The following is a 23,787-nucleotide window of genomic DNA, read 5'->3' as shown; positions in this document are numbered from 1 at the left end:
TATTATCTATGATCCAAAATGGGCCTCCCATGCTATCCTCATCCATCAATTTGTCTGATCAAGACTCATCTCTGTCAGGGCGACAGACTTGTGTCATCATCCCTAAGTAGAGAATACAGCATCTCTCTGCTAATCACAATAACACAGCAGGTAACAACCTCCTGTCAAGCCTCTGACAGACATCCATTTACTCTTAAAGCCACCTCAGATGTTAAATTACTTTTCTTGTTTTTGATCAAAAGACCACAGTGAGACAAAGTGTATTTCAACAAAATATCTTTAATAGATATAAACATTTTTTACACATCACAGCTCAATGGAAACAGAATCACATGCTGTCACACATGTTAAGAATGAAGTTGCAGGGGCGATCTGCTGTGCTAGGGGCCCGGGGACTCCTACGTCTGAGTCCGGCTCATCATGGTCTTTGTCCTGTCTTACGTCTCCCCTGTTAATCTTTTATATTGATCCTTTCACTCTCCATTATATCCTAGCCGTAAAGCAGAAGTACATCAAAAAATTACCTTAAAAAATTAAAATGAAGGTGCACATTTTGATGAATATCAAATTCTCCTTATATACAGTTGCACAGTATCCAAGTACAAAAGGAACAATTTATGAGGCTTAAATAAGGACTTTGTGTGCTCATCTACAGACCTAATTCAAGGTCAGGTTTACAAGCAGATTTACACAATGTCTTAATATGTAATCATATATTTAACAGTACCGATTTAATCTATGGAGAGATTTAGGGATCAGATTGAGGCCTTTAAGTATGCTATGGATGGAGGACATGTTGTCAACACTAGGTGGCACTGTCAATCAATCCACTGCAGAAACTGTAAGGACTCTCAAAAAACATAACAATAATTAGTATTTTGGATAAAAAGTTAGCTTTTTCCATTAGAAAACTCAAATATATATATATATTTATATTCTCGTAATAGACTGACCGTAATAAGTACATGCAGACCTCTTACTGCATATGGCTGGTTTTTTTTTCTTTTCTTGGCCATCATCTTTGTCATAAATAATCTTTAGATATTCTATCAAGGGCAGATGTGAGAAAATAAATGTTAACATCATATATTTACAATAATCTGAATCAGTGAAATGTCAATCTGTTTATGGCACCAATATTTTTTACAATATATTTAGTTTTTATAAGCTTACGACCAGTAGTCCTTTGTAGTCTTTTACTTGTTTTTAACTCTCTAGAAATAAAAAAAAAATAACAGTTTTTATTACATATGCAATATAGATTTGACCTTACAGTGTTTACAGTTGTGTGCTATGCAGAGGGTCTGTCTGTCCGTGTCTGCCTAACAACACTGCTACCAAAGGACCATCATGGGGGTCCAAATCTCCCATCATCTCAAATAGCTCCTTTTCTTTTGATTAGTAATAAAGAATAATCAGTGTTATCACTCAATTGGGAAAATTAAATGGAAATTAATTAATAACACACTTAATTCTTAGAAAGTGTAAACCTCAATCAGAGGAATGTGGGACTATTTCCAGTCAGTCTTGCATGGGGGGGGGGGGGGGGGGAGAGTTATTTAAATTGTGTTGGAGCATTTTAATTGGAATTCTGTGCCGTTGTAATTGGGTTAGCTGGGTAGATAAATGGGGACAGTTACTGGAAATCCCTTTAGGTTAGTTTCGACATCTTGCCGTCTCTGACATGCAGGAATTCCACCAATCCATTCGATAGTACACAAAGCATTAATTGTGAAATTCTAAGGAAAGTAGTGCATGCTAATTAAATCAGACGCACAGTAGCACCGCTGCTCCGTTTCTTCTACCGTCCTGTTCTTTCCCGAGAAGACTTTCATGGTGATTATACCACAGGTCCACAAGGCTGAAGACGGTCCATGTTGGCACTGGTTTGTAAAAGCCCGAGAGAAACAGTTTATGTTGTGAGTTTGTATAAGTCATTCTGTTGTGTTCGCAGCACTGAAAAAAAAAACGAGTTTCAGATCAGCTTGAGTCGTGGTCAAACTCCTAATGTAGCAGTCTGTAAGCTGTGTACATTAGTTCATGTCGATGGTGTTAAAGACCCACTCTGTGAACTTCTTAAGCTTTGCTGAGGCGCTGTAAGACTCCTCCACCAGACGCTGGTTATCCTCTCGCAGGCTCTGGATCTGGACCTGCAGCGACACCTTGGCATCCTTCTCCTGGAACACACACAGGATTGAATTTCAAAAACAGATACTGGTACCCTTTGAAGAGATTTCAATTAATCAACAATGCTTTAAGTACAAAATCCGCAAGAAGATAACTTCAGTTTTTAAAAGCCTCCCAATTCCATACATATTTATTACAAAACCATGTCTTGAGAGCACCATTATAAGGGAAAAAAACACGATGAAAATGTAATAGTCTTTAATCTTGTTTTATAGTAGAGCCGCCTATAGCTTAATATCTGATAATGTATGTATAAGCCTCATTTCAATGATTATTGTCATCAAAACAATCAACAAATTGAATATACAGTGGAAACCTCTATTACAAATTGTCATTCTGAGTCGTTGTTGTAAGAGCTGTAAATCTTATTGAAAGATGTCTCACCCTCTTCAAGTCATCCTGTAGCGTCTTCACCATTGACTCCAGCTGGCTGACCTTCCCCATCAGGCACGCTGGAGTCTCTCTGTTGAAAAAAGACCATCAGGGCATCAGCTGCAGCCAAAACTAAATCCTTAGCAGAGTGTTATTTAAAAGCTGCGCCACAGTCAAAATATAATAGATAAAAAAGCTAATTTTATGTTTTAAAATGTGGGTTTACTTTATGTCTAACACTATAGTTGCTGATTCTACTATTAATCATGCAGCGAGAAGAGTAATTAGTGATGTAAGTTTCAGTATTGTTTCACTGGAGAAAACTCTGACCATGCAGACACCAGTGAATTAAAGCAAACACTGGCCATGACCTGAGGCTTCTTACCCAGGCGAGGGCTGTCTCAGCGGGGCCGCCTGAGGCTCGGCCTGCTGGGGGCTGGTGGCTGCCGCACTCTCAGCCATGGAGCTCTCCTCCTGTGCTGCTAGGAAGACCAGCCTCTGCTCTGAATAAAAAAGCAGTTCAAACATATACTATTAGACTTGGAAATAGAACAAATATGGACTAACAGTGCCCTCTTCTGATAGGGATAAAGAAAGCAGTTGTGTTTTTTTTAACACACCTACTAACTAGTAATATCATTCTTTAACCTTTAATTTCAATTGTTTAGAGGAAACAAAAACCTAACAGGTGCCTACCCTCAAAAGCTTTAGCAGCGTCAACCAGGTGGGCCCAGTCCAGCGGGCCCTCTGTCCCGTTGTCAGGCAGGGGCATGAGGACAGCGTCCTGCAGCTGCTGCCTCTTCCTCTCCTGCTCCAGCTCTGAGAGCTCTGGGGCTGAAAGGTCTCCTGGGAAGGACAAACAGCAAAGTAAAACAGTGGACAATTACGATTGCGTTTTACAAACCTTGTAATGTTTTACAAATCATGTTATTACTTTAGTTCTCACTACAAAACAAAGGTCCTCAGGACAACAAGTCACCTCAGCTATGATCAGAGATAAATACTGAACACTCACCCAGGGATTTGTGTGAGGCTCGCCGGCTTGGTCCTTGGCGAGTGGTGGGTGAGCGTGGTATTGTGGAGCAGCTGAACAGAAGGTCAGTAGGCGTGTCACGCTGTCCACTGGAGGACGGCTCCCTCTGTCCGCTGTAAATACTCTCATCTGACAGGGTTCTCTGGAGGGAGCGACGGGTGGGGAGCGGACCTGGAAACAAAGGCTACAGAGGGGGATGGAAACATGTGAAAGGACTCCAGTAAAAGAAAATGAAAAATATTTAAATGCAAAAGTATAAGCTGTTTAATTGTCCTCTTTAACACAAATAGTTCAGCCAATTAGAGCCTTTCCCAGTACCTTCTCTTCACTAGAGGTGGGTGGAGGGCTGTCAAGTGTAATGAGCTTCTTCAAGTCCTCCTCCAGGCTGGACTTGGCAGTGTGCCGCTGGGGGGACTGGGAGCCCCGGAGATTGGCCCTGAGCTGTGGCTGACCCCCCAGCAGACCATCACTCTGGTGCCGTCTGGAACACAACAGAGCATGCCTGTGATTAAAAGTCAGCTGTTTTAGTTTCATGACTGTGGAGATCTTTCAATGGATAAGAGCCACAACTATTCTCTGTGATGTTAACATGCCCTTGACAAGCCACTTTACCACTGAATTGCTTCACCGTGCATGATGGTGTGCATTGAACAGCTGTACAGTTCAAAAACAGCAGTCACCATCAACCGCGATTGAAGCAATAGCCCCTGGGCCTAACAATGACACATCTGCTGCTGAACAAATGAAAAAGGGGCACTTATGTTTAGTCACCATTCTCTGGGAACCATAAGAGTCTATTAAAAAGCAAAAGTTTCAAACCCAGCTACACCACACGGTGGCAGTGTTGGTCCAGTTGATAAAATAATATTAATAGGTGCGCAGTCAGTGAGACAAAAAATAACATATTCGTTCCTTTCTCCTGCTGCTCAAACATCACCAGCGCGCCACATAACTACCCTGAGTGATAATTTTACTATCTTACTTGCGCGTGCTGCCAAAGTCCACAGAGTTGACGGTACCCCCAGGTTTCCTCCAGCCAATCAGGTACTTGGAGGTCGCTCCCTGACGAGGGTAGAAGCTCTTGCTGCCGGGGGATGTGGGTGAGGTGGCCGCAGCACCTGCCTCGTCCTGCCCCTGGTCCATCGGACTCCCTGAGTGGCCAGAACTGAGTGTGTTGAAGAAAAAAGCAGGTGAGATGTGTTATAGGTAGAAAAGGCATCAAAGACTTCTTGTAATTTTTAAGCATACATAATAGCAGATTGAGTAGCTGCAGTATTCATGTCAGGGTTTCAGTTGTTTCATTGTGGTCTTGGTTCAATTAGCATGATTGATGTAGCACCAACAGAAGATCAGGTGGCCACTTTCCTCTAGTTCAAACAGTCAAACATATTTTAGCGGTACATTTTTTTGCATATCCAAACAGAACATAAAAAGATTATCTTAAAAAAAGAACTTAACCTGATCCATCACTACATGTCTTACTTTCTTTGCAGATCGGATCAACTCAGGACTTTCTACATTTTAAAAATAGGACACTGTGTTCTTGCTCTTTCTCTCCAGCAATTTCAAATAATCTATCTCTGTACTTTGACATAAAGGCTTGGATTTTCAAACAGCATGTTTTCGTCTGTGTGCTGGCGCCCATGTGCGTGCACATATTATAAAACAAAGTTGCCAATGTACAGGTCTGCTGGAGCTGAGTTATTTCTGGCTGAGTGAAGAGGAGACGGAGGAAGGCCTTCGTTGATTCAAAAGGAAGTGGGATTTAGAAAAAGGGGGAATGGTGCTGAGCTCACAGTCTGCATTTCTAGCAACTTCAAGCACTTCCTTTCTATCGTAGACATCGAGAGACAGAGATACATACACACGCAAAACAACACACACACACACACACACACACACACACACACACACACACACACACACACACACACACACACACACACACACACACACACACACACACACACACACACACACACACACACACACACACACTTATTTCTTCTCCCTTAGTAAATGCCAAACCGCAGAGCTCCCAGGATATATCTGGACTACAATGAATCACTATCTGTTTAATGAAACATTGATGCAATGCCACACATTCCTTGGCTCTCTAGAGCTGACTCAGACATTTCGGCAGCACACCTGGAGTGGGAGGCAGTATCATTCAGGCTGTAGGAACCACAATCAGGAGCTTGTGGAAAGGCAGATGGACTCTTCGCTGGGATCTCACTGCCTCCGATAGCGACAACAGAGTCTGGTGTTGGAGGTGATGAATCTGTGGCCCCCTGGCTGTCTGCTGGCTCATCCTGCCACAGGCTCTTGTCTTTGGCCCCGAAGGCACCTGTGGAGGAGGCTGTGCTGCTTTGTGTGGCAGTGAAGGAGGTGGCATCAATGCCGCTGTCGGTGGAGGTACCCTGCAAATATCCATTGAGGTCCAGATCGTTCCGCACTCCTGAACGTGAGCCGACTTCGTACCACTTCTCGTCGCTGTGTGCGGAGCTGGAGGCGTTGCTCGAGAGCGTGTTGCTGCTCGACTGGCTGGATGAATACTGAACATCCGGCTTTTCAGAGAAGAAAAATCAAATCAGCAAACTTTATTATATATATTTAACATTTACACCCATAATTAAAGTGCAAGCTCATTTTACTGTCATTACCTAAAGCAACATAATGCAACTATTTTAGTCCAAAAAAACAAGTGACTGTCAGAATTCAGAAATGCATGTGTACAGCTGTCCTTTCTGTATATTTATGAGTGTGGTTTATAAGTAAACTGCATTCTAAAACCAAAACAGGCACCAACTTGCAAAATTACCAATTGTTGCATAATGTTGGCCTGGGCTCAGTGCAGCTTGCTATACAAGTGTTCAAGCTCTCACTCAAAAGCTCATGAACAGCAGCCCTCTGTTCCCACAGGGCCATCACATGGAAGAGAGGAAATTACACACAGTATGGTGCTTCCAGCTCACCTTAGTGCTTTTGTTAGGAGACATGTGGCTTCCCTGCTCTGACAACTGGAGTCGAGGATTTACCGCTTTGGAGGCCACGGTATCTGTGGGAAGCAAAGACATATGAGGACACATGCACGGACATGCGCTGGCAAAGCATTAGTCATGTTTCATTTGGTGCTATTCTTAACACCGAAAGAGTGTCTTACCTGCACTTGTTTTGTCCCCCTCCCCAGGTCGGGACCATCCCACACCAGAACTAGAGCCTGCTTTCATCCCATTGACCCCTTCACCTCCCATCCGCCGCACCGATGACCCAGGGGACGGGCAGTTGTTGTTATTAAACCTGGAGGGGAGATGAGGAAGGTCACCTATGTTGCCATGTAGTGCAGCAGGCCAATTTAGCATCTGTGAATCATGGTGAGGGGCAGAGGTACTTACCCATCAGGCAATGACTTCTGCCTCCACTGGTTGGAGCTCATGGGGTCCGTGTAGGGGAGGCCGCCAGGGGAGTTTATGTTGTGCATGGTGCGGCCCATCACGATCGAGCAGGCGAGAGCGTAGTTGTCATTCCCTGGGGAATATCTGTGACCAAGCATAAGTATGTAGTTAAAAACAAACTGCAGCCGACAGCTTAGTGTTCAGGGTGTTTGCATGTTTGTAACAGCATCCTCATTTATTTTGTTACCTTTTTGGGTGGACAGGTCGCCCGTCGCTGGACACACTTCGGGGAATAGCTGCGGAGTTAATGGCACTGAAGTCTGAAGGAGTGGCTTTGATCAGCGTTCCTGAGCCTGCAGCGCGTGTTTGAGGGCTGGATGAGGTGCGTGGCCACTTGGTGTTGTTGTTGTTGGTGGTGGGGCGAAAGGGGAACTTTAAATCGTAGGGCATACCCTCCTTGTGGTTCTTGTAATCCACGAGCGGCATGTGGTAGATTTCTGAGCAGCCTCTGTTAACACATGAAGAGTTCAGTCAGAACGGGACAGCTTCAAAGCACAACAACTGTATAAACTTCAGAAATCATCTATATCCACTCTACCTGCGCGGTGTGGAGTCCTCGTGCGGGGGGATGATTACCACCTTCACAGTGACGGAGGTCCTGAGCAGATCGATCATCTGCTCATGAGACAGCGAAGCCACCGACACCTTGCAAATCTCCACCAATCGACTGCCCTGCCTGAGCCCGGCCTGCCAGGCGTAGCCGTAGGGCTCCACCTCAGCAACGATGCCCTCAAAGTTGACGTGGAAGCCCAGCTGGCCCAGGGCATTACGCCGCAGGGTCATCTCTGTGGTCAGACTGCCCTTGGTCAACAGCTACAGAACAGAGTGAAGGGGGAGTAGAAGACATGAATAATGTATAGAACGATTTCTTAAAAAAAACAAAATCTTTAGTCTTTTGCAGGTTAAATAATGTATGTTCTTCAAAGCAACCACATCTTTTAAAATGCATCTGACACCAGCTTTGATCCCACTCCCGCTGAGGCATATATTTGAGGAATATATTATGAATACAAAGCATATCACTTTGAATCATTTGGTACACGTCCATGATAATGGCTGACTACCATTAGAGAACTTCTATGTTTCTGTGAGAACTTAACTGAGAAATAAATAGTAGTTAGTAAACAGAAGAGTGATTAGAAGCACAGAAGTTCCAGTTAGCTGCAGTGCTGAAGCATTAGGCATAATGCCAAACAAGGCCAAAACCAGTGCCAGTACTGGTAGCAGGTAAATTAAATCTTTACTTTGTTTACCATCAGTAAAATGATCCACAGGCCCCATCAAAAAGCACCGCATTAACTGCACCACATTGAAAACCTCAGTAGTGATATCATATCACTAAATTACCATGTGCTGTGTTTAGCATGACTTATAATCATAGAGTCAACACAACAGCGGTAGCAGTATAATTAGAGGCTGCACCCTAATGTTGCTATAATCACATCAACAATACTGTTTTTATTTCTAAGTGTTATCACGAAAGGGTTTGACTTGCCCCTCACACATCATTTAATTATAAGATGAGTTTTACCGATACCATTGTAAAACTTCACTTTTGCCTTCCTACCTGTTGACAGGGCTACAGTGATACTCCAAACAGGCCCTGACCTCTTCACCCATTACCACTGGTTGCAGGATTTAGAAAACAATATTTATTCTACTGTTTTAGTCATTGTTATCTGTTTTGGATAAGACTCGCAGAGATCCAATATTGTTGATGCAGAGTGGAAGCAATGATAAGCATCATGTTCTTGAAGACACGCCTTTTATTTTGAAATCCCAAAGGCACCTTTGTGTCACCACAGCTCCCTCCAAAGCATTCAGAGTGCTTTAACATAAGAAAAGCGGCACTTTATATACGACAACAAAAGTCTATTTCTATTATTTTGATGAAAAGAATTTCAAAAAATGTATTTAACTTTTGGGAAGAGCCCAGAAATCAAATTGTTAAATCAAATGTAAGTGCTTTTGGTGAGTTGAAATAAAGGTCTTATATTGTTCACAGGCCATAAATTGAAAAACAAATTGTATTGTTGCAACCTTTGTGTAGAAAAAAACATTGTATAGTTGCCCAGAGAATAGATAACAAAACGTAAACTATAACTATAAACTATAGATAAACTATAACGTATTTTGATGGAACTCTTACATCCCTACTCTACAGATAACTACCTTAAATGTTAATGTGAGGATAAATATAGTTTCATGTATTTATGAGGACTGCATGTGTTCATTACGTGCAGTGTTGCTCAGTCCAAGCCGTGCTGGCTAACAGCAGATGCTAATGAAGTGTAGCATCATAAACAGGTAGTGCACCACTGACCTCCAGTCTCTTGACGACTTCTCCAAAGTCTTCTGTGTTGTTATTGATGGAGCGCAGGGAAACACTCTCACCGCGCTCATAGAAGATCTTCATGGAGGCGGGGCTCCCCGTTGACCAACCAATCACATCACGTGTGGCGCAGTTAAACACAACTGCCTTGGCCTCCTGATCCAACAGGATGATGAAGTCATTTGAAATGGCCAACAGACATTCCCGTTCAGCACCAGCTACCTGGTCTTCAGCGTGAACCTGCCAGGTGATGGCCCCCAGGCTCCGCAGCTCTGAACCGCTGTAGGGACGCACCTTCTCTCGTCGTTTGTGCGCCAGGGAGATGAAGGGGAACTTCCCTGTTGGTTCCACTGGAGTAGTAGTCACATGACGCTCTGCCAAGTCTCGAAGATACTCCTGCCGTGTCCGTGTTGCCATGGCACCAAATTTATCTGACTTGTGGGCTGCGTTCTCAGCGTTGATGACTTTGCCCAACAGGAAGTCCCTGAAAACAGTGGACTTTGGGAAGGTCACGCCCTTGGGGATTGGTGGGCCAAAGGAGGGAACGTCCTGGGAACGAGTGACAGCCACACTGCAGAAAGATGAAAGTAAAGGGAGAAGGGTTTGAGAACACTTCTTCAGTTCAAAAGAACATTCATACGTGCTAAATCTTTTTTTTATATGCTTCTGCTTCTGTAAAACTATGTTTTATTTGAATCTTACATTAAATAATTACGAACTAGTGCGGAAACTGTGCCAAAAACAGCATTTCCTTTGTTATTATGAAGACAAATGCATCAAAACAAAATGAAATAAATAAAATATAAATAACATAATCCAACAAGTTTTTATACATAGAGTTGAAGCAGGCAAACAAACATATATCTATCTATAAAGCTCAAACAACAGGGAAATAAGAGACATTACAGGAACTAATAGCACATTGTCTTGTAAATCAGCAGAGTGGAGGAATCTTTTCATTGTTCCCCCTCGGGTATTGTTGCTTGTGACTTGTTTCACTTGTGAGTATAAAGGAGGGCGTACAAATTCCTAGGGGTAAGGCTCTCCTCGTGTTACCTTCTACTGCTCCTATTCCATCTGCACACAATGGTGTTTGATTACTATAAATTAGTGAATGGGAGTAGGTATTGTTGTAGAAAATATCTAGCAAATGTACTTTGAGACATATTGGGATTAATGTACCATTTTGCACAACCTGCTTGGATTATGAAATGTTTATATTCACTTTGGCTGCATAACTAGAGCCTATAAATGTAAACATACATACAGTCAGTAGCATATACACTTAAACCTATTAGTGCGTGAAGAACCGAGACATGGTCTTGGATAAGCTGATGTGACAGTCCTGACAAGCCTGCATCCAGTCCATTCAACAGATAACACAGTCATAGCCTTTAGCAGAAATGTAGTAAACTACGCCTCACTACACCCAGCGGATAAATACTATACATCCAATAATATTTGACAAGCAGGCTCCCAGTACTGTCACCCTGTCACTCTCCGCTACATCATGTTATGGAGATGTGATGCTGCGGCTAGAGCTAGCAAACACAAACAGCCTATGTTTTCCTAAACAAAGGTCTAGTTATGCAATCCGCTTTGCTGGCCCCGTGTGACTTTGAAGCAGCGGTTGAAAGCAGCAGATTAGCACCCCGCTGGCCCTGGGCCACTTACTCCTCTAATGCTCTGGTCTGGCTCAATATGACCTGAGCATTATCCAAAATCTGAGCAGCAGGCAACAACAGGCTATTAATAACTGGATAACTCAACAAATCTTAACCCACTTTTTACTTCTTTAATCTCTGTTAAGAAAAACATATCGACAGGGTCACAAGATATTAAGACACACTCATATGACAAGATGACAAACACTTCTTAGTGGGAAATCAGGTTTCAAGTTAGAATGTATGTGAATAAGGATCTGTGTTAACGTTAGCAAATGTGTGATTAGCTTCTGAATCTGAAATCCATAAAGGTTGCTTTAACAAATCAATGCATCAACTAATCTGCATGGTTTTAACAACACATCACATAAAACTGCAAGGATCTACACCAACAACAACATTATAACTTACCTCCTGCTGTCACCAGAAAGCAACCATGTTCTCCAGTATCAGAATTACTGCACAATATCCTTAATCAATGTGAAGCAACATATAAAATTCCCCAAGTCGATGATAAGTAGATTCTGTTCTGTAGCTATAATCCGACCCTCAACATATACCACTTGATCCAGTGTAGCAAATCTCAGTAGCCCATGTTCTCTTGTCCCGATGAAGATTTTCTTTCTGAACCATCAGGGAAAGGCATCCGTGAAAAGGCTTGTGACAAACAGTCAGGAGTGAAGTTTTAACCTATAGTGCCTCTACCCACAGAACGGAAGAGGTGGCCGAAGGCTGGGAATGTATGAGTTTCTCTGGGTGGGGTAGGAAGTTTTTCCTCAAGGATTCTGTGTCCCGCGCCTCTCCATTTCATCATGAAGACAAACCAGGAGAACCAGCATTTCTCTTTTCCAAAAGTTTAAAGGAAATATCGCGTTGAGCAAAAAAGTAAGGTAAATAAAAAGGTGTCCAATGGAGGGAGGAGCTGGTCAAGAAAAAGAAATCCTGAAAAAGAAGAGGTCCAAATAAATTAGCCTAAATTTGACGCAGGGTGCGAGCTGAGAGACAGAAGGCTGACTTGTCCGCTCCTGAGATGGAGTCTGTGAGCTCTAAAGGATTCTGCTCTCAACAATCCTCCCAGCTCACATGCATGTCCGGGTGAAGAGAGCACTTCATGTGCATGGCGCTAACTCCTTCAGACCATTCCGGCTCACGCTGCCCAAAGGCAAAGTGGCAAGCGGGGAGGGCGGGGAGGAGGAGTACAGAAGAAGGGGGGGTCTTGTATTGTTTGAGTGTGTGAAGAGTGAACCTTTCAGTGAATTAGTGTGCATGGGAAGAAGTGCGTGCATGTGTGTGTAACTGTGCAAGTGAGCATGAGAAAAAGAGGTAAGAAGGAGATACGGGAGTAAGAGAGAGCAACTATGTGCGTGAAATATCCGTGTATGCAGGGAACAGAAAGTGTGTGTGTGGGGAGGTAAGGGTGCATGAGTGTGATTGCGACAGAGATCCAGTCTGATCATCACGAGGCTAAGAGTCAGCCAGCCGAGGAGAAGAGGAGGAGGAGGAGGAGGAGGAGGAGGACACCCATCAGTTGGACAGCTACTGCAGGGCCAATCTATTCCATTTGATCATAATCAAACTAATTTATACTTACGCAGACACACAGAGGCTAGAACATGCACAATCCGGAGGGACAGGATGGCCACGCAACAGGCTTTTATGTTTGACCCATGCCTTCCAGTCAAAGCTTTTGTCTTAATGCTACTGTAGCTACCTGCATAAAAACAACACCGCTGGTAGCACTGACAGTTGTGGAGCTTTTCCATAAAAAGTGGACAGTGCTGCACTGAGATGGGAAGACCATATTTTTATTTCTTTCAACATTGCTATTGGATTTGGTCCGTCAGGCCTAGTTTAAATTCTAATGAGTATCCTTAGTCTCTACATATGTTCATATATAAGCTGGTGGGCTATCCTTAAGGAGGACATATTACACAAATGTTCAGTTTCAAATTTGTATTTTGTGCCTCTATGGTGACATGTTTCCATGCTTTAATGTTCACAAAGCACTTTATTTCTCTCATATTGCCTGTGCTGCAGCACCTCTTTTCACCCTCTGTCTGAAACCAGTGCCCAGTCTGCTCTGATTGGTTATTTGGCCGACTGTGATGTGATTGGACAATCGCTAGAAGTGTGAATGTTCCAAAGTGATGTGACTATGTTGCCGAAGTAAACAAAGAATGGCATTTCAGGAAGGGGGGTTGGTGTGGGAGAGAGACTCCCTCTGTGAGAACTTTTGGATTTTAACGTTTGAAGACCATTTAGATGCACAACAACCTACAGTATATAAACAACACACTACAGGAAAGAGAAAAGCCCAAAAAGCATAATAAGACCTCTTTAACCTCTTTTTTTGGGATAGGGAGATCAAAACGTTTCCATAGCTTTGGTAGGTTGTCAGATTCATTAAAAACCTGTACTGATACAGGAAGAGGTTTTGTTCAACCCAAATGCCCCATGAACCAGCCCTGCCTTTTATTCCTTCCTTCCTTCCTTCCTTCCTTTATTTGACAAACCGCATAGCATGTACACATTTGCAAAAGAAAAAGAAATCTTGAGCATGTTTTCTTTGTGGTTCCCACACATTTACTGTACACAGTTTTCCTATCACCCAGTAGTGGAATACCTGCTGGGTTAATGAACAGACCCACCTGTAGCATGTGTTGTCAGAGCAGGGATCGTGCACCCGCACGATGATGAAGACATGCTGAAAGTGAGAGCGAATGGTCTTCGGGGTGAAGGGGTGAGCGCCGGGCTCCTGGAACACGATGGTCACTATGTCGTTGCCTATGTGGCGTTTCCTCAGCAACTATTGAAAGCAACATAGTCTTACTTAGGGAATTAATTGACTTTGATCTAAAGCAAAGTAATACCAGCCATATTGTACATTCCATTTAATAACAATAAATAATGAAATGCTCGTTTTAACAATCAGAAAAAAAATCTGATACCAGTGTTGAGTAATAAAATGCATTCCTCTTAATGATACACCGTCCCTTTCGGGTATACCATAACTAATGGTACACCACAGGATTGGGCTCTCCATCTTTACCTGTTGCTTGTTGTTGGGTGTGTAAGGCAGCAGTGTCGTCACATGGAACATGATCTCATAGTCTTTGTAAGTCGTGTACAGGGAGTGAGTACCCGTGGAATCCGCTGCAGGGAAAAATAGCAATACAGTTTTGAGCCCCATTTAACAACCGATGTCATCCATCTGTCTCACATGTGTATCCTGTGTGTTCTCTCTGTAGTTTCTGGTGCCAGACAGGAGGCAATTTCACCATAGCCCAAACAACTAGACAATAGTGAAGTGCATATCAGTGTCAGCCGAGATAAGATGACTGTCAAACCTGAAGCTGACTCTACTGTCTAACTAAATGCAAGTTGCATTCCTTTTGTGATAATACACTATCCAGAACAATGGACACTGTCTAAATGTGGAAATAATTCAATTTTAACAGCCAGCGAGTAGAATTTAGGGGTGGCTCTATTATCAGAATTGGAAAATAATATTCTTAACTGTGTTTTTATTAGTACTTAATCACATGGGTTGAAGAATAATGTTTTTGTTAGCTTGGAATGAGGCCTACACAAACATGTTTCTACAGAAAGGCAAAACCGAAAAGAACTGTTGCTTTAATTAATTGATCTGGATAACAAGACTATAAACCGGAAATCATAAACATCTTTAATTTATTCACCAGACTATGTTGATTGTTAGGAAGTCAGGAAGACTGCAGTTATCATCATGAACTCCTTAGTACAACTGAGGGACTATTGTTGGAGATACACCAGAGAGAAAATGATACGTAAAAAGAGAGTGGAAAAGAAAAGGAATGGTGGCTGGTGGCAAAACATCAGATCCAGTGCAAGGAAACATTTGACCAAAATCAAGATCCAAAGTTCCAAAGTTCAAGAACTATAAAGTTATATAAAGCAAGATAAAGCTAAAGTGAAACTAACGTATGGCAGGACTGTTAGTAATAAAAAGGTGAAGCCAAGAAAAACGACATACAGTCTTATATATTAGCAAGCATCCACTCAATTACAATAACTTTTTGCTGTAGAAATGCATCACAACCTGGGTCTCTAAAGTAAGAAAACATACTTTTGGTGTCCAGCTGGGCTCGGTACTTGGTGAAGCCCTTGAGGCGAACCTTGTCCCCCAACAGTTGTAGGAACTCTTCCAGGGCGGGGCCGGCCATCTCGTTGTTGTACATCTCCTCCTCGGTGCTCTGGCCCGCTCGGCAGTACATCACCCCCACCTTCACTTGAAAACTCAGCTGAGGGATGGCAGAGAACACAGTACAATGTTGAAACAATTGTGTTCAAATGAGTAAGTAAATAAGTAGAGTAAGTAAATGCAAGTAACTCTTGTTATTCAGCTCACCCCTTGTTCATCCAGTTTCATCAGCTGCTCCGTAACTTTGGGTGTATTGAGGGCCAGTCTGAGGCAGGACAGATCGAGCTCAGGGAGAAGGTACTCCAGTACCTCTTTGACGGGCAGCCCCCGGGTGGTGCCGTGCTTAGAGGTGGAAGGCACTGCATCCTCGAGGATAGAACCTCTAAGAGTAGTCAGCTGAACGGAGGGAGGTAGGGAGGAAGAAATAACATAGAGGAGTGTGAGCAGAGGAAAACAGCAACACTGGAATCTTTTAGAGATGGAACACACTGATAGCAAAACATGCCTGCACAAAAACCAAGAGAAAAACAGACGGGTCCCTGCGTATGTTTCAAGTAATACCACCCTCTCACCATATCCTTAAAGAAGGTGATATGGCACAACAAGAGAATTATGACTCAAAGCCTTGTGTAAATAGAAAGTGGAACTGAGGAAGAAGAGGTGGGAGGGCTCGTACATGCATTCTGTTTACACAAAGTCTGCATTGTGTTGGGATCTGGGAGTGTACTCAATCACTTCACTATCATAAGCGGCTGGAGAGGGGCTGAGACTTTCTCTCCTACGAGCTTGAGGCTGTGCTGTGTTTACAATGGGCCTGTGTCCCCAATGTCTGGAAGTGAAGGTAGTGGGCGGGGGTCCTGTGGTACTTCAGTCTAATGTGTGGGGGTTTAATCACATGCACCTGTTCGACTTAAATCCACAACAAACGTCCAAAAGCAAGTGCCTTAAACTTCTGTCTGGGAATGTACGTCCATATAATAAATACAATAACCTGAAATGTAAAAGCCCAACGTCTCATAAGCAAACACAAAAGACTGGGAGCCAACATCGCATCTAAATATGACAGGCTATTTTTACTGATCCACACAGCGGTTTGAGGTTGCGGGGCACTGACAGGCCTGGGAGGCTGAAAGATGAGCGCACTTCCTCAAATTTCTTCACACATTGCTGATATTGGAAGACAGCTGAATAGCCCCAGGGTTGGTTGCATAAACAGAAACAAAGACTGAGACTGGTTTTACCTAAGACTGGACCTCCTACTATGAAGTAAGGCATAGAAGGATTTGAAATACACACACCTTTTATAGATATAGAAGGTGTATGAACTGGATATAAAATCCAAGCAAGCTCCAAACTAAATGAATTTCTCACATTCAACCAAAACAGCCTCCCAAATCTGTGAGTGCAAAGATAATAATTGGCTTCCTTGTTAAATCTTTTTGGGCAGTTTCCCTCCACAGCAGGAAGGGTTGATGTGATGCGGGGCTGAGGTTGAGGTTATGGTGCAGGAAGGATGGGACACTATGGCTGACCTCGCTGGTTCTGAAGATGAGGCGGTAGCTGTACTGCTGGCCGTGCTCCTTGTCCTCTTCCAGCTTCTCCCTGCGCAGGCTCACCGCCACTGGACCCAGCGCCTCGTCCATCCCAAAATAATTCCAGTGCTCTGAGGAGGTGGAAGTAGCAAGGAAAAGGACACAATTTAAAAACATCTGCTGGGTAATACCGAACCGTACTGCTTTGAACAACACACAATAGAATGCTTATGAATAAAAAATGAAAGCGGTTCATTTAATCTCACCCCTAAGGTAGAAGAACTTCCTGTAGTAGTAGGCTCCCAGATCCACATGCTCCACGATGTATTGCTTGCCCTTTTCGCTAAGCATGCTGGGGCCTTCCTTTGGCCCCTCCAGCACTGCGACTCCAGCGTTTGTGCAGTGCGTGCTCACAGATGTTTCGTACACGTTTACTTCCTCGATCGGGGATCCATCGGTACCTGCTCCTCCACCATGATACCCTGCCCCACCTACTCCCAATCGGCGCCTCACGATACCATCTCCTCCTATCTCGTTGCGGAAGCAGGGGCAACTTAACAGTATTTCATTACTCTGTTCGTCCCCCGCGTCCAGACCAGGACTGTCTCTAGAGCAGAGCTCCTCCTGGCTGCCGCTCGGGGAGCTGTACGGCAGGCTGTGTGTGGACGACAGGGTGGAGGTAGCCGAGGCCACAGCAGCGGCAGAGGCCCCCGTGGTGGTGTTTTTCCGCTTGCCTGCAATCTGCCGCAACTGAGTGACTTCGTTGAGATCAAACAGCATGCTCTGAACATCATAGTGGGCAAAACCTCTCTGACAAACCCAGGGCTTAAAAGGGGGGCCCATGTCCTCTATCCGACTGTCCTCTGCATCAGACCCCGCTCTGGGAGAGTCGGACTCACCTCGTACGTTTCGGAGTTTACGGAATATTGACTCGCCCCCTGTCTCAGATTTTGTCCGTCTCTTTGGGGGCTTATCTCTGGCTTTTGGATGATTGCCGTCTACGACATCCTCCTGAAGCTCAACACCGGCCTGCATGGCCCCAACATTCAGGATGTCCTCCAGTTTCTCTGGAGCGGGGCTACGCTGGTCAACTTTGTCCCCTTGATAGCCCCGAAGCATTTCAAAGAAGCTCTCTCCAGATGCTCCGTGCTGATCTATTGATGAGGTGCTCCCGTATTCACGATGAAGAGGAGACCATTTGGCTCCTGATGCTGGACCCCAGTCGTCTCCACTGTCCCCGCTGGCTTCCATCTCGCTGATAGTCATGTCACTGTTGCTGCGCTGGCGGATGCGTCTCTGTCGTGGGTTTCTATGTGCAGGGCCTCTGTAGTCTCCGGGGGCTAGGTAACGGGTGTCCAGGCAGTAGTTGTTGGCCTGGATCTGTGTTCGATTCTTTAAAGTATTGTGAATGTTCCGCAGCATTGATGAGTCCTGAGGGCTCATTACAGAGCCTATTTTAATGTGACTTTTTCCAACAGAGGGCACACCAGAGTTATCAGGCTCTGTAGCGGACTGCCACATAATCCCTGCAATGTCTTTCCTCGGGGGCCAGTCAGCCACCCGCGCCCGTACACCCATTTTCGGAACTCCTGTGCTCACAGGGCCATGAACGTTGTCTGTGCGGACTGCCACAGCCCCTCCATTGACCATACGGAGGTGGCGCGTGTAAAACTCATCACTGGTGGGGACTGAACCCCCAACGGTGCGCTCCATGGGTGGGCCCTTCAAGCTGGTCATTACACCAGTGCAAAAGGCTTAAGGCACTTAGCAGGGAGACATGTCCGCCTCTGTGAAGGGATGCTGCTCCCTGACGTCATCAGCAGGTTGATTGTCTGTATCACCAGGTGAAGAAGCAGAAAGAAGTGAGGGGGCAAGCCCACCTCTTCAGCATTCAGACCTGCATACTCTGTCGACACTTGGCATTTGACTTACTCCAATCTCTTAATCCTGAAGAGAAAAATAAAAAACTGTTAGTTCATACAGCAAGGGTCTGGTGAGAAGAGAATCACAAATACATCTGTTTCCTGACACTATTCACTCACACATATAAGACTGGAATTAAGAGAAACTAAGCTCTATAGGTCTAAAATTAAAATTAGCTTTCTGAAAAAGATACTTAGTATAGGAAAATATCCGTTTTTTACTGGTTTACAGCGTTTTAGGGCATCTAGTAAAATAATTATTGTTCATCTTAATAGAACAAAAAAAAAAATGTTTAAGCAAATGTTTTCTTTCTGAATGAAATAAGAAAGATACGTACAGTCTTCTCCGTGCATGCTGCTTTAAAGCGCAACATTAGTGAATTGTAATGCAGAGTTGCCGTTTTTTTCTCTGCCAAATATCTAAAGCTGCATATCAAAAAGCAAAAGTGGCCCTTTGAAAGTCATCTGAGAAGTGGTTGATGATCCTCTGCCTGACAAATCGGGCCAATTTGGCAGAGAGACACTGGGAGAGATTAAGGCTCCACTCTCAGTCAGCCCTGCCTGGCTGTGGCTGTGATCACATTAGCCTTTAGCAATCAGTGCAGTGTGACGGGCCGACAGCACCCCCACGTTCAGGCTGCGACCCAAAACCAGGGCCAAGTTTATGCTAAATAAAACATTTACATTTGTTTGTATGATTAATATTATGATTACTATGACAAATAAGGCATTTCGCTTTATAAATTACAATAAGACAACTAAGAGAAGGATCTAATGTTCCCAAGTCAGGGCAGCTTGTCTCAAAAAAAATATAAAAATAAATGTATAATCAGGAAAAAAGTGCAAATGTAGTTTGCATACGGCATGATTTATGATGAAAAGCCAAACAGCATTTCCTCTAAACATTTAGTTTTCTGACGACAAATCTCCAAACTCGTCAATATTGTGCAGCAGAGACTCCCTTCTGTTCGACCAAAATCGAGCAAACACAAGCAGCCTGAAGGATTGGCATACTTCCTGTCATAGTTTACCAGTTTATCAGTCATATGTCATATTTATTCCTTTTTGAACCACTAACAAAAAGCATTCAAGAACAAAGTCCTCAAGCAATAAAATTCATTATAGAGGGATTCACATTGAGGCCAGCCATCTCATAATAAGCAGAGCAAAGACCACCAAATGAAATGGACAGGGTCCTTTTCAGACTCAAACCCAGGATGAAACAGATACATGATAGAAAACCTTCATCCAGTCACACAAGATGAAAGAGAAATATCGCCACTGTGATCTTTTATTTGTCAAAAAAGAGATGTTCCCAACTATACAACCCTCTCATATATAAGCACATATTCTTTGGGCCATGGGAGTAGAGTAAGTGTCTAGAGCAGATTACTGAAAACTCATTAACAATAAAACATTTTTAAAAACTCATTCATGCCCTACTAACACTGTAATTTGTCTGACAGATTAAGAGTGAAAATAGTTGTGAATGTACGTTAGACTGCAGGTCCAGTCCCAGAGAGCTGGGCCTCATTCCCAGATGCTGACAAGCGTCCATAGGGACAGACAGAAGAACAGAAGCAACACACGTCCCAGAAACAGGCCACTAATCTCCTGATGGATAGACCACTGGCTTCACGGTCTTGTCAGATTAAAGTGTGGCGTAGGGACTGAGGGAGTGTGTCTTGTAGTTGTTTGCGTGACAGAGAGACTAGGGCTGTGGGATTAAAATTCAGTTTGGCAATGATGCTCTGATGTTCAAAATCCGTCACAACCTGACTATTCTTTACAGTGGTGAGGATCCCTGCGAGACATAGAGATTAAACAGTTGATCTTTTTTTTTTTACATCTCTGTGGGAATTGTCCAAACAGCTCGAGTCCGTTGACTAAATGAGGTTAACTTCCTGTAATCAGGGCTCTGACCTCACAGCTGGTCTGTCAGGCTGGTTGAGGGATGAGCACCGCGCTGGTACGGATTCAGATGGAGGGCACACCTCTGAGGTGCTACGATATGTTGTTCCGGTTGTAGGAATGAGTCTAGACACAGAGGACTGCGCTCTGAGAAAGTAACATGCCCCTGTAAAGACTCGGCCTGCGTGTGTTACAGGTGACTCAGAGACGGGGCCTCAGAGACAGACAGCAGTCAGTCAGCAGGACTGTACGGCAATGAATCACAAATATTAACACTGGGTCTATTTAAAATCTGACTCAGACAATCCAAAGCAACTTATGCAAGGACCTGAGTCATGATCAAGACACAGCCTGAGGTGCTAGTAGAGATTATCAAAGCCCTCTAAAGAGGGGGGGGGGGGTCTCTGTTGCTGAGCTGGCTTGTCTTGTTGTTGTCCTCAAGAGAAAGGACCGCATGCTGGAGTTGAAAGACTCTTCGTCCTGGGTCTCCAAACAGAGATGGAATGAAGTTTCCCAGCAGACTGGGCAAGTGTTTCCAAAGATGAGACAAAGGAGCCGAAGGATTGCCCTACAAGCTTGTAATTACTGCGTACTTGAAGGGGGCTAAGGGTCTGTTTGGCTGACACCATTGGCTCTCAGACAGGCACCCTACCATTTAGCCCATTGGTTCGCCCTGTCCCCTAATCTTCCCCTGCTATAAGGGCTGACTGGGCTGTTGGGCAGCAGGCACAAAGGTCCCTCTGTCCTGGGCGAGACTGGGGCCCCATTCCAACATAGTGTCTTTGAAAATGGCCTGGCACGGGAATTCTAACTGTGGCAGGGTACATGAAGCCTGCCAGGAAATAAATTAGATTCAAGGGGGACTGGAGAAATAGAGATGAAGCAAATACTAATCCAAAATTTGGAAACAAGTGATGCATCAAACAACGAAGAGGATACATTTGGGATGAGCAGAGGAAGGCGGAGGAAGGTCGCACCTGGCCAGAAAAATAGCAAAAAGGCCTTTAACAAAAAGCTGAAAATGAGTCAGAAACTGTCATTGTGGCAACACATGTAGATGACTACGATTTGGGGAAGCAACATGGGAAAAACCTGATGAAAGCTACATAGTGGTTAAACTCTTCCACAGTGAGCAAGCTTTCCCATAAGGTTCTGCACCGGTCACACGGAGAATTGAAGCTTCAGAAGAGAAAAACGCTGCAGCAATAAAAAAAAACTCCTACACAACTTCATTTCCTGTCAAGGATGGAGTTTTAGAGGGGTAAACTGAGGTCTCCACACATCCACTGAGCCGCAACCTAATCACGGCTGCCCATAGGCAAGGGTGCACAGGAAGTAAAGAAGCATCTCCGGCCCTGATTCCCATCTGCGTAGCTCTTATAAAAAAGTTTGCCCTCCCCCCCGTCCTGTATGACCATCTGGCTGCGAACCAAGCACAAACCTGCCCGTCTGTTTGAGCAAACCTGAGAACCTGACACCTTCATAGAAACACAGGCAGGCCTGCTGGCAGACAAACGGTACTAACATCATCAAACCACGAAGCCACAATCCTGGAATTCCACCAACTTCAGGAGAGGAAGTGATGAACGTCTGCGTGTGGGGAGGGAGAATATAGGACATGTTTGGGCAAATTCTTATACGGGAGTGCAACACTGACTCTCAGTGTAAGATAGTAAGTTATAAAATACTTTTAAGTCGGCCGTCACTTTACGACCACAGGCTTTTATCTCTGCAGCCGAGTTGTTCTGAGAGCTTTGATCACTGAAATAGCAGCTCTGGGTGAAGTGCAACGGCACGAAGAAACGAGAACTGAACCAACAAATTGTTGAACCGACCTCACATGCAATGCAAACACTGCGTGTCATTGGAGCGCTTCAAAAACCGGTGGCAGTGTATCGACATTCATCATGGCTATTGTTCAGTGATGTGCTGCTGCTCTGCCCCATCTCTGGGCCCCTCGCTATCACTGCAGCACAGCTCACTGAGTAATGGGCAGCGCAAACCACTGGCAAAGAGAATTTCACTCACAGCCTTACACAAGAAGACAGGTCTGGAGGAGCACCAGGATATATTCATTGCCATTATCTCCAGCAGGGTGTCCTCGATCCTTCCCCTCTTCTTATCCAAAGTGCTTCACCAGAGTTTCCCATTTTATATCGGAGAGACAGCAGGATAAATAGACACTTCAAACACTTGACATAGTTTGTATTTAGAAATGGTCAACCCCGTCCTATTTCCAATGTCATTGTCTGGGTGGGCCTTGAGTTTGACAATGAAAGCCTTTGTCCAACTCCTAGAGGGCAATTTAACTTTTTTTAAAACCTAATTGCACCGCTAACAGCTTAGGTGGTCTGCTTATACAGAGTAAAGAGAGATCACTGCTACTTATACTCTAAACTGTTCGCTGCCCAGCCAAGACAGAAATATGACAATACTCCACAGTCTTACACAGGTTGAATTCAAATGATTTAAAGCATGTACATCAACAGAAACTTTAACACTTTATGGTCTATAAATACATTAAGAGCACAGAGACCAAGCCAGAGTGTGTTTAGTGCCTCAAATTTGAAGTGGTTTTATAGTTGACTTGTCTTCATTGAGGAGGGTAACATTTAAGCTTGTCAGCTTTAAAAAAAAAAAAGCGATGCATTATAAAGAGCAATGGAGAGGAGGCAGTGTGCTGCTGCCTGAAGAGGAATGTAAAAAATTCTAATGAGGTGGTAGCCTGGCTGCTGCAGTATTTGGGAGCTGAGGTTTGGAAGAGAAAATCTGCTCTAGGCTGCACTTTCCCTCTCCCTGCCTTCTTAGCCCACCTCCAACCTCAGGACTCCATTAGAGAGACAGTGGGCTCCTGATCCACCGGGACAGGTACATGCAGAGACAAAGGCTCTCACACACACATGACAAACCAAAACCATGAAGGTAAAACACCTCTAGAGAGCTAAAATACAAACGTAAGTTGATTTACCGCATAAGAATAAACCCATGGGACGTTAGCTGCTTTCTGATTAAAACAATTCCAAACTGCTTTGGTTTCTGCAAACATCAAAGACAGCAGTTTTCTGTCCCCTGCCAGCTAACAGAGATGCTATTTCTGAAATATCTGCCTTAAACTAAGATTACCTTTTCCAGGAAATCACATGTTTAGTTCTAATCTATCTGTATAGGGTGCAATTAGGCTGCCCATAACATCTGTCCA

General features: G+C 44.1%; 1 protein-coding gene across 4 annotated transcripts in view; it reads right to left on the bottom strand.

Annotated features, from left to right (window-relative positions):
* Positions 1-259: 259 nt before the first annotated feature.
* The window catches only part of LOC134881363 (signal-induced proliferation-associated 1-like protein 1), a 35,174-nt gene continuing 11,646 nt past the window's right edge, over positions 260-23,787 (bottom strand). For 2 of the 4 annotated variants that reach the window (XM_063908630.1, XM_063908632.1), the window contains exons 2-21: positions 17,022-18,702; positions 16,756-16,886; positions 15,431-15,619; positions 15,149-15,323; positions 14,093-14,196; positions 13,692-13,849; positions 9,371-9,950; positions 7,586-7,860; positions 7,235-7,495; positions 6,988-7,131; positions 6,756-6,892; positions 6,568-6,650; positions 5,741-6,159; positions 4,575-4,757; positions 3,911-4,094; positions 3,575-3,776; positions 3,256-3,405; positions 2,945-3,062; positions 2,572-2,650; positions 260-2,177 (exon numbers count right to left, since the gene is read on the bottom strand). In XM_063908630.1, the coding sequence (XP_063764700.1) occupies positions 2,034-2,177; positions 2,572-2,650; positions 2,945-3,062; positions 3,256-3,405; positions 3,575-3,776; positions 3,911-4,094; positions 4,575-4,757; positions 5,741-6,159; positions 6,568-6,650; positions 6,756-6,892; positions 6,988-7,131; positions 7,235-7,495; positions 7,586-7,860; positions 9,371-9,950; positions 13,692-13,849; positions 14,093-14,196; positions 15,149-15,323; positions 15,431-15,619; positions 16,756-16,886; positions 17,022-18,492 (5,187 nt within the window). In that variant the 5' untranslated portion in view covers positions 18,493-18,702 and the 3' untranslated portion in view covers positions 260-2,033. The remainder of the gene's footprint in view (positions 2,178-2,571; positions 2,651-2,944; positions 3,063-3,255; positions 3,406-3,574; positions 3,777-3,910; positions 4,095-4,574; positions 4,758-5,740; positions 6,160-6,567; positions 6,651-6,755; positions 6,893-6,987; positions 7,132-7,234; positions 7,496-7,585; positions 7,861-9,370; positions 9,951-13,691; positions 13,850-14,092; positions 14,197-15,148; positions 15,324-15,430; positions 15,620-16,755; positions 16,887-17,021; positions 18,703-23,787) is intronic. The other 2 variants (XM_063908633.1, XM_063908634.1) reach the window with 2 other exon arrangements.

Source organism: Eleginops maclovinus, chromosome 19 (genome assembly GCF_036324505.1).
Source record: "Eleginops maclovinus isolate JMC-PN-2008 ecotype Puerto Natales chromosome 19, JC_Emac_rtc_rv5, whole genome shotgun sequence".
NCBI classification, from domain to species: domain Eukaryota; kingdom Metazoa; phylum Chordata; class Actinopteri; order Perciformes; family Eleginopidae; genus Eleginops; species Eleginops maclovinus.
This window is presented reverse-complemented; position numbering and strand designations above follow the sequence as displayed.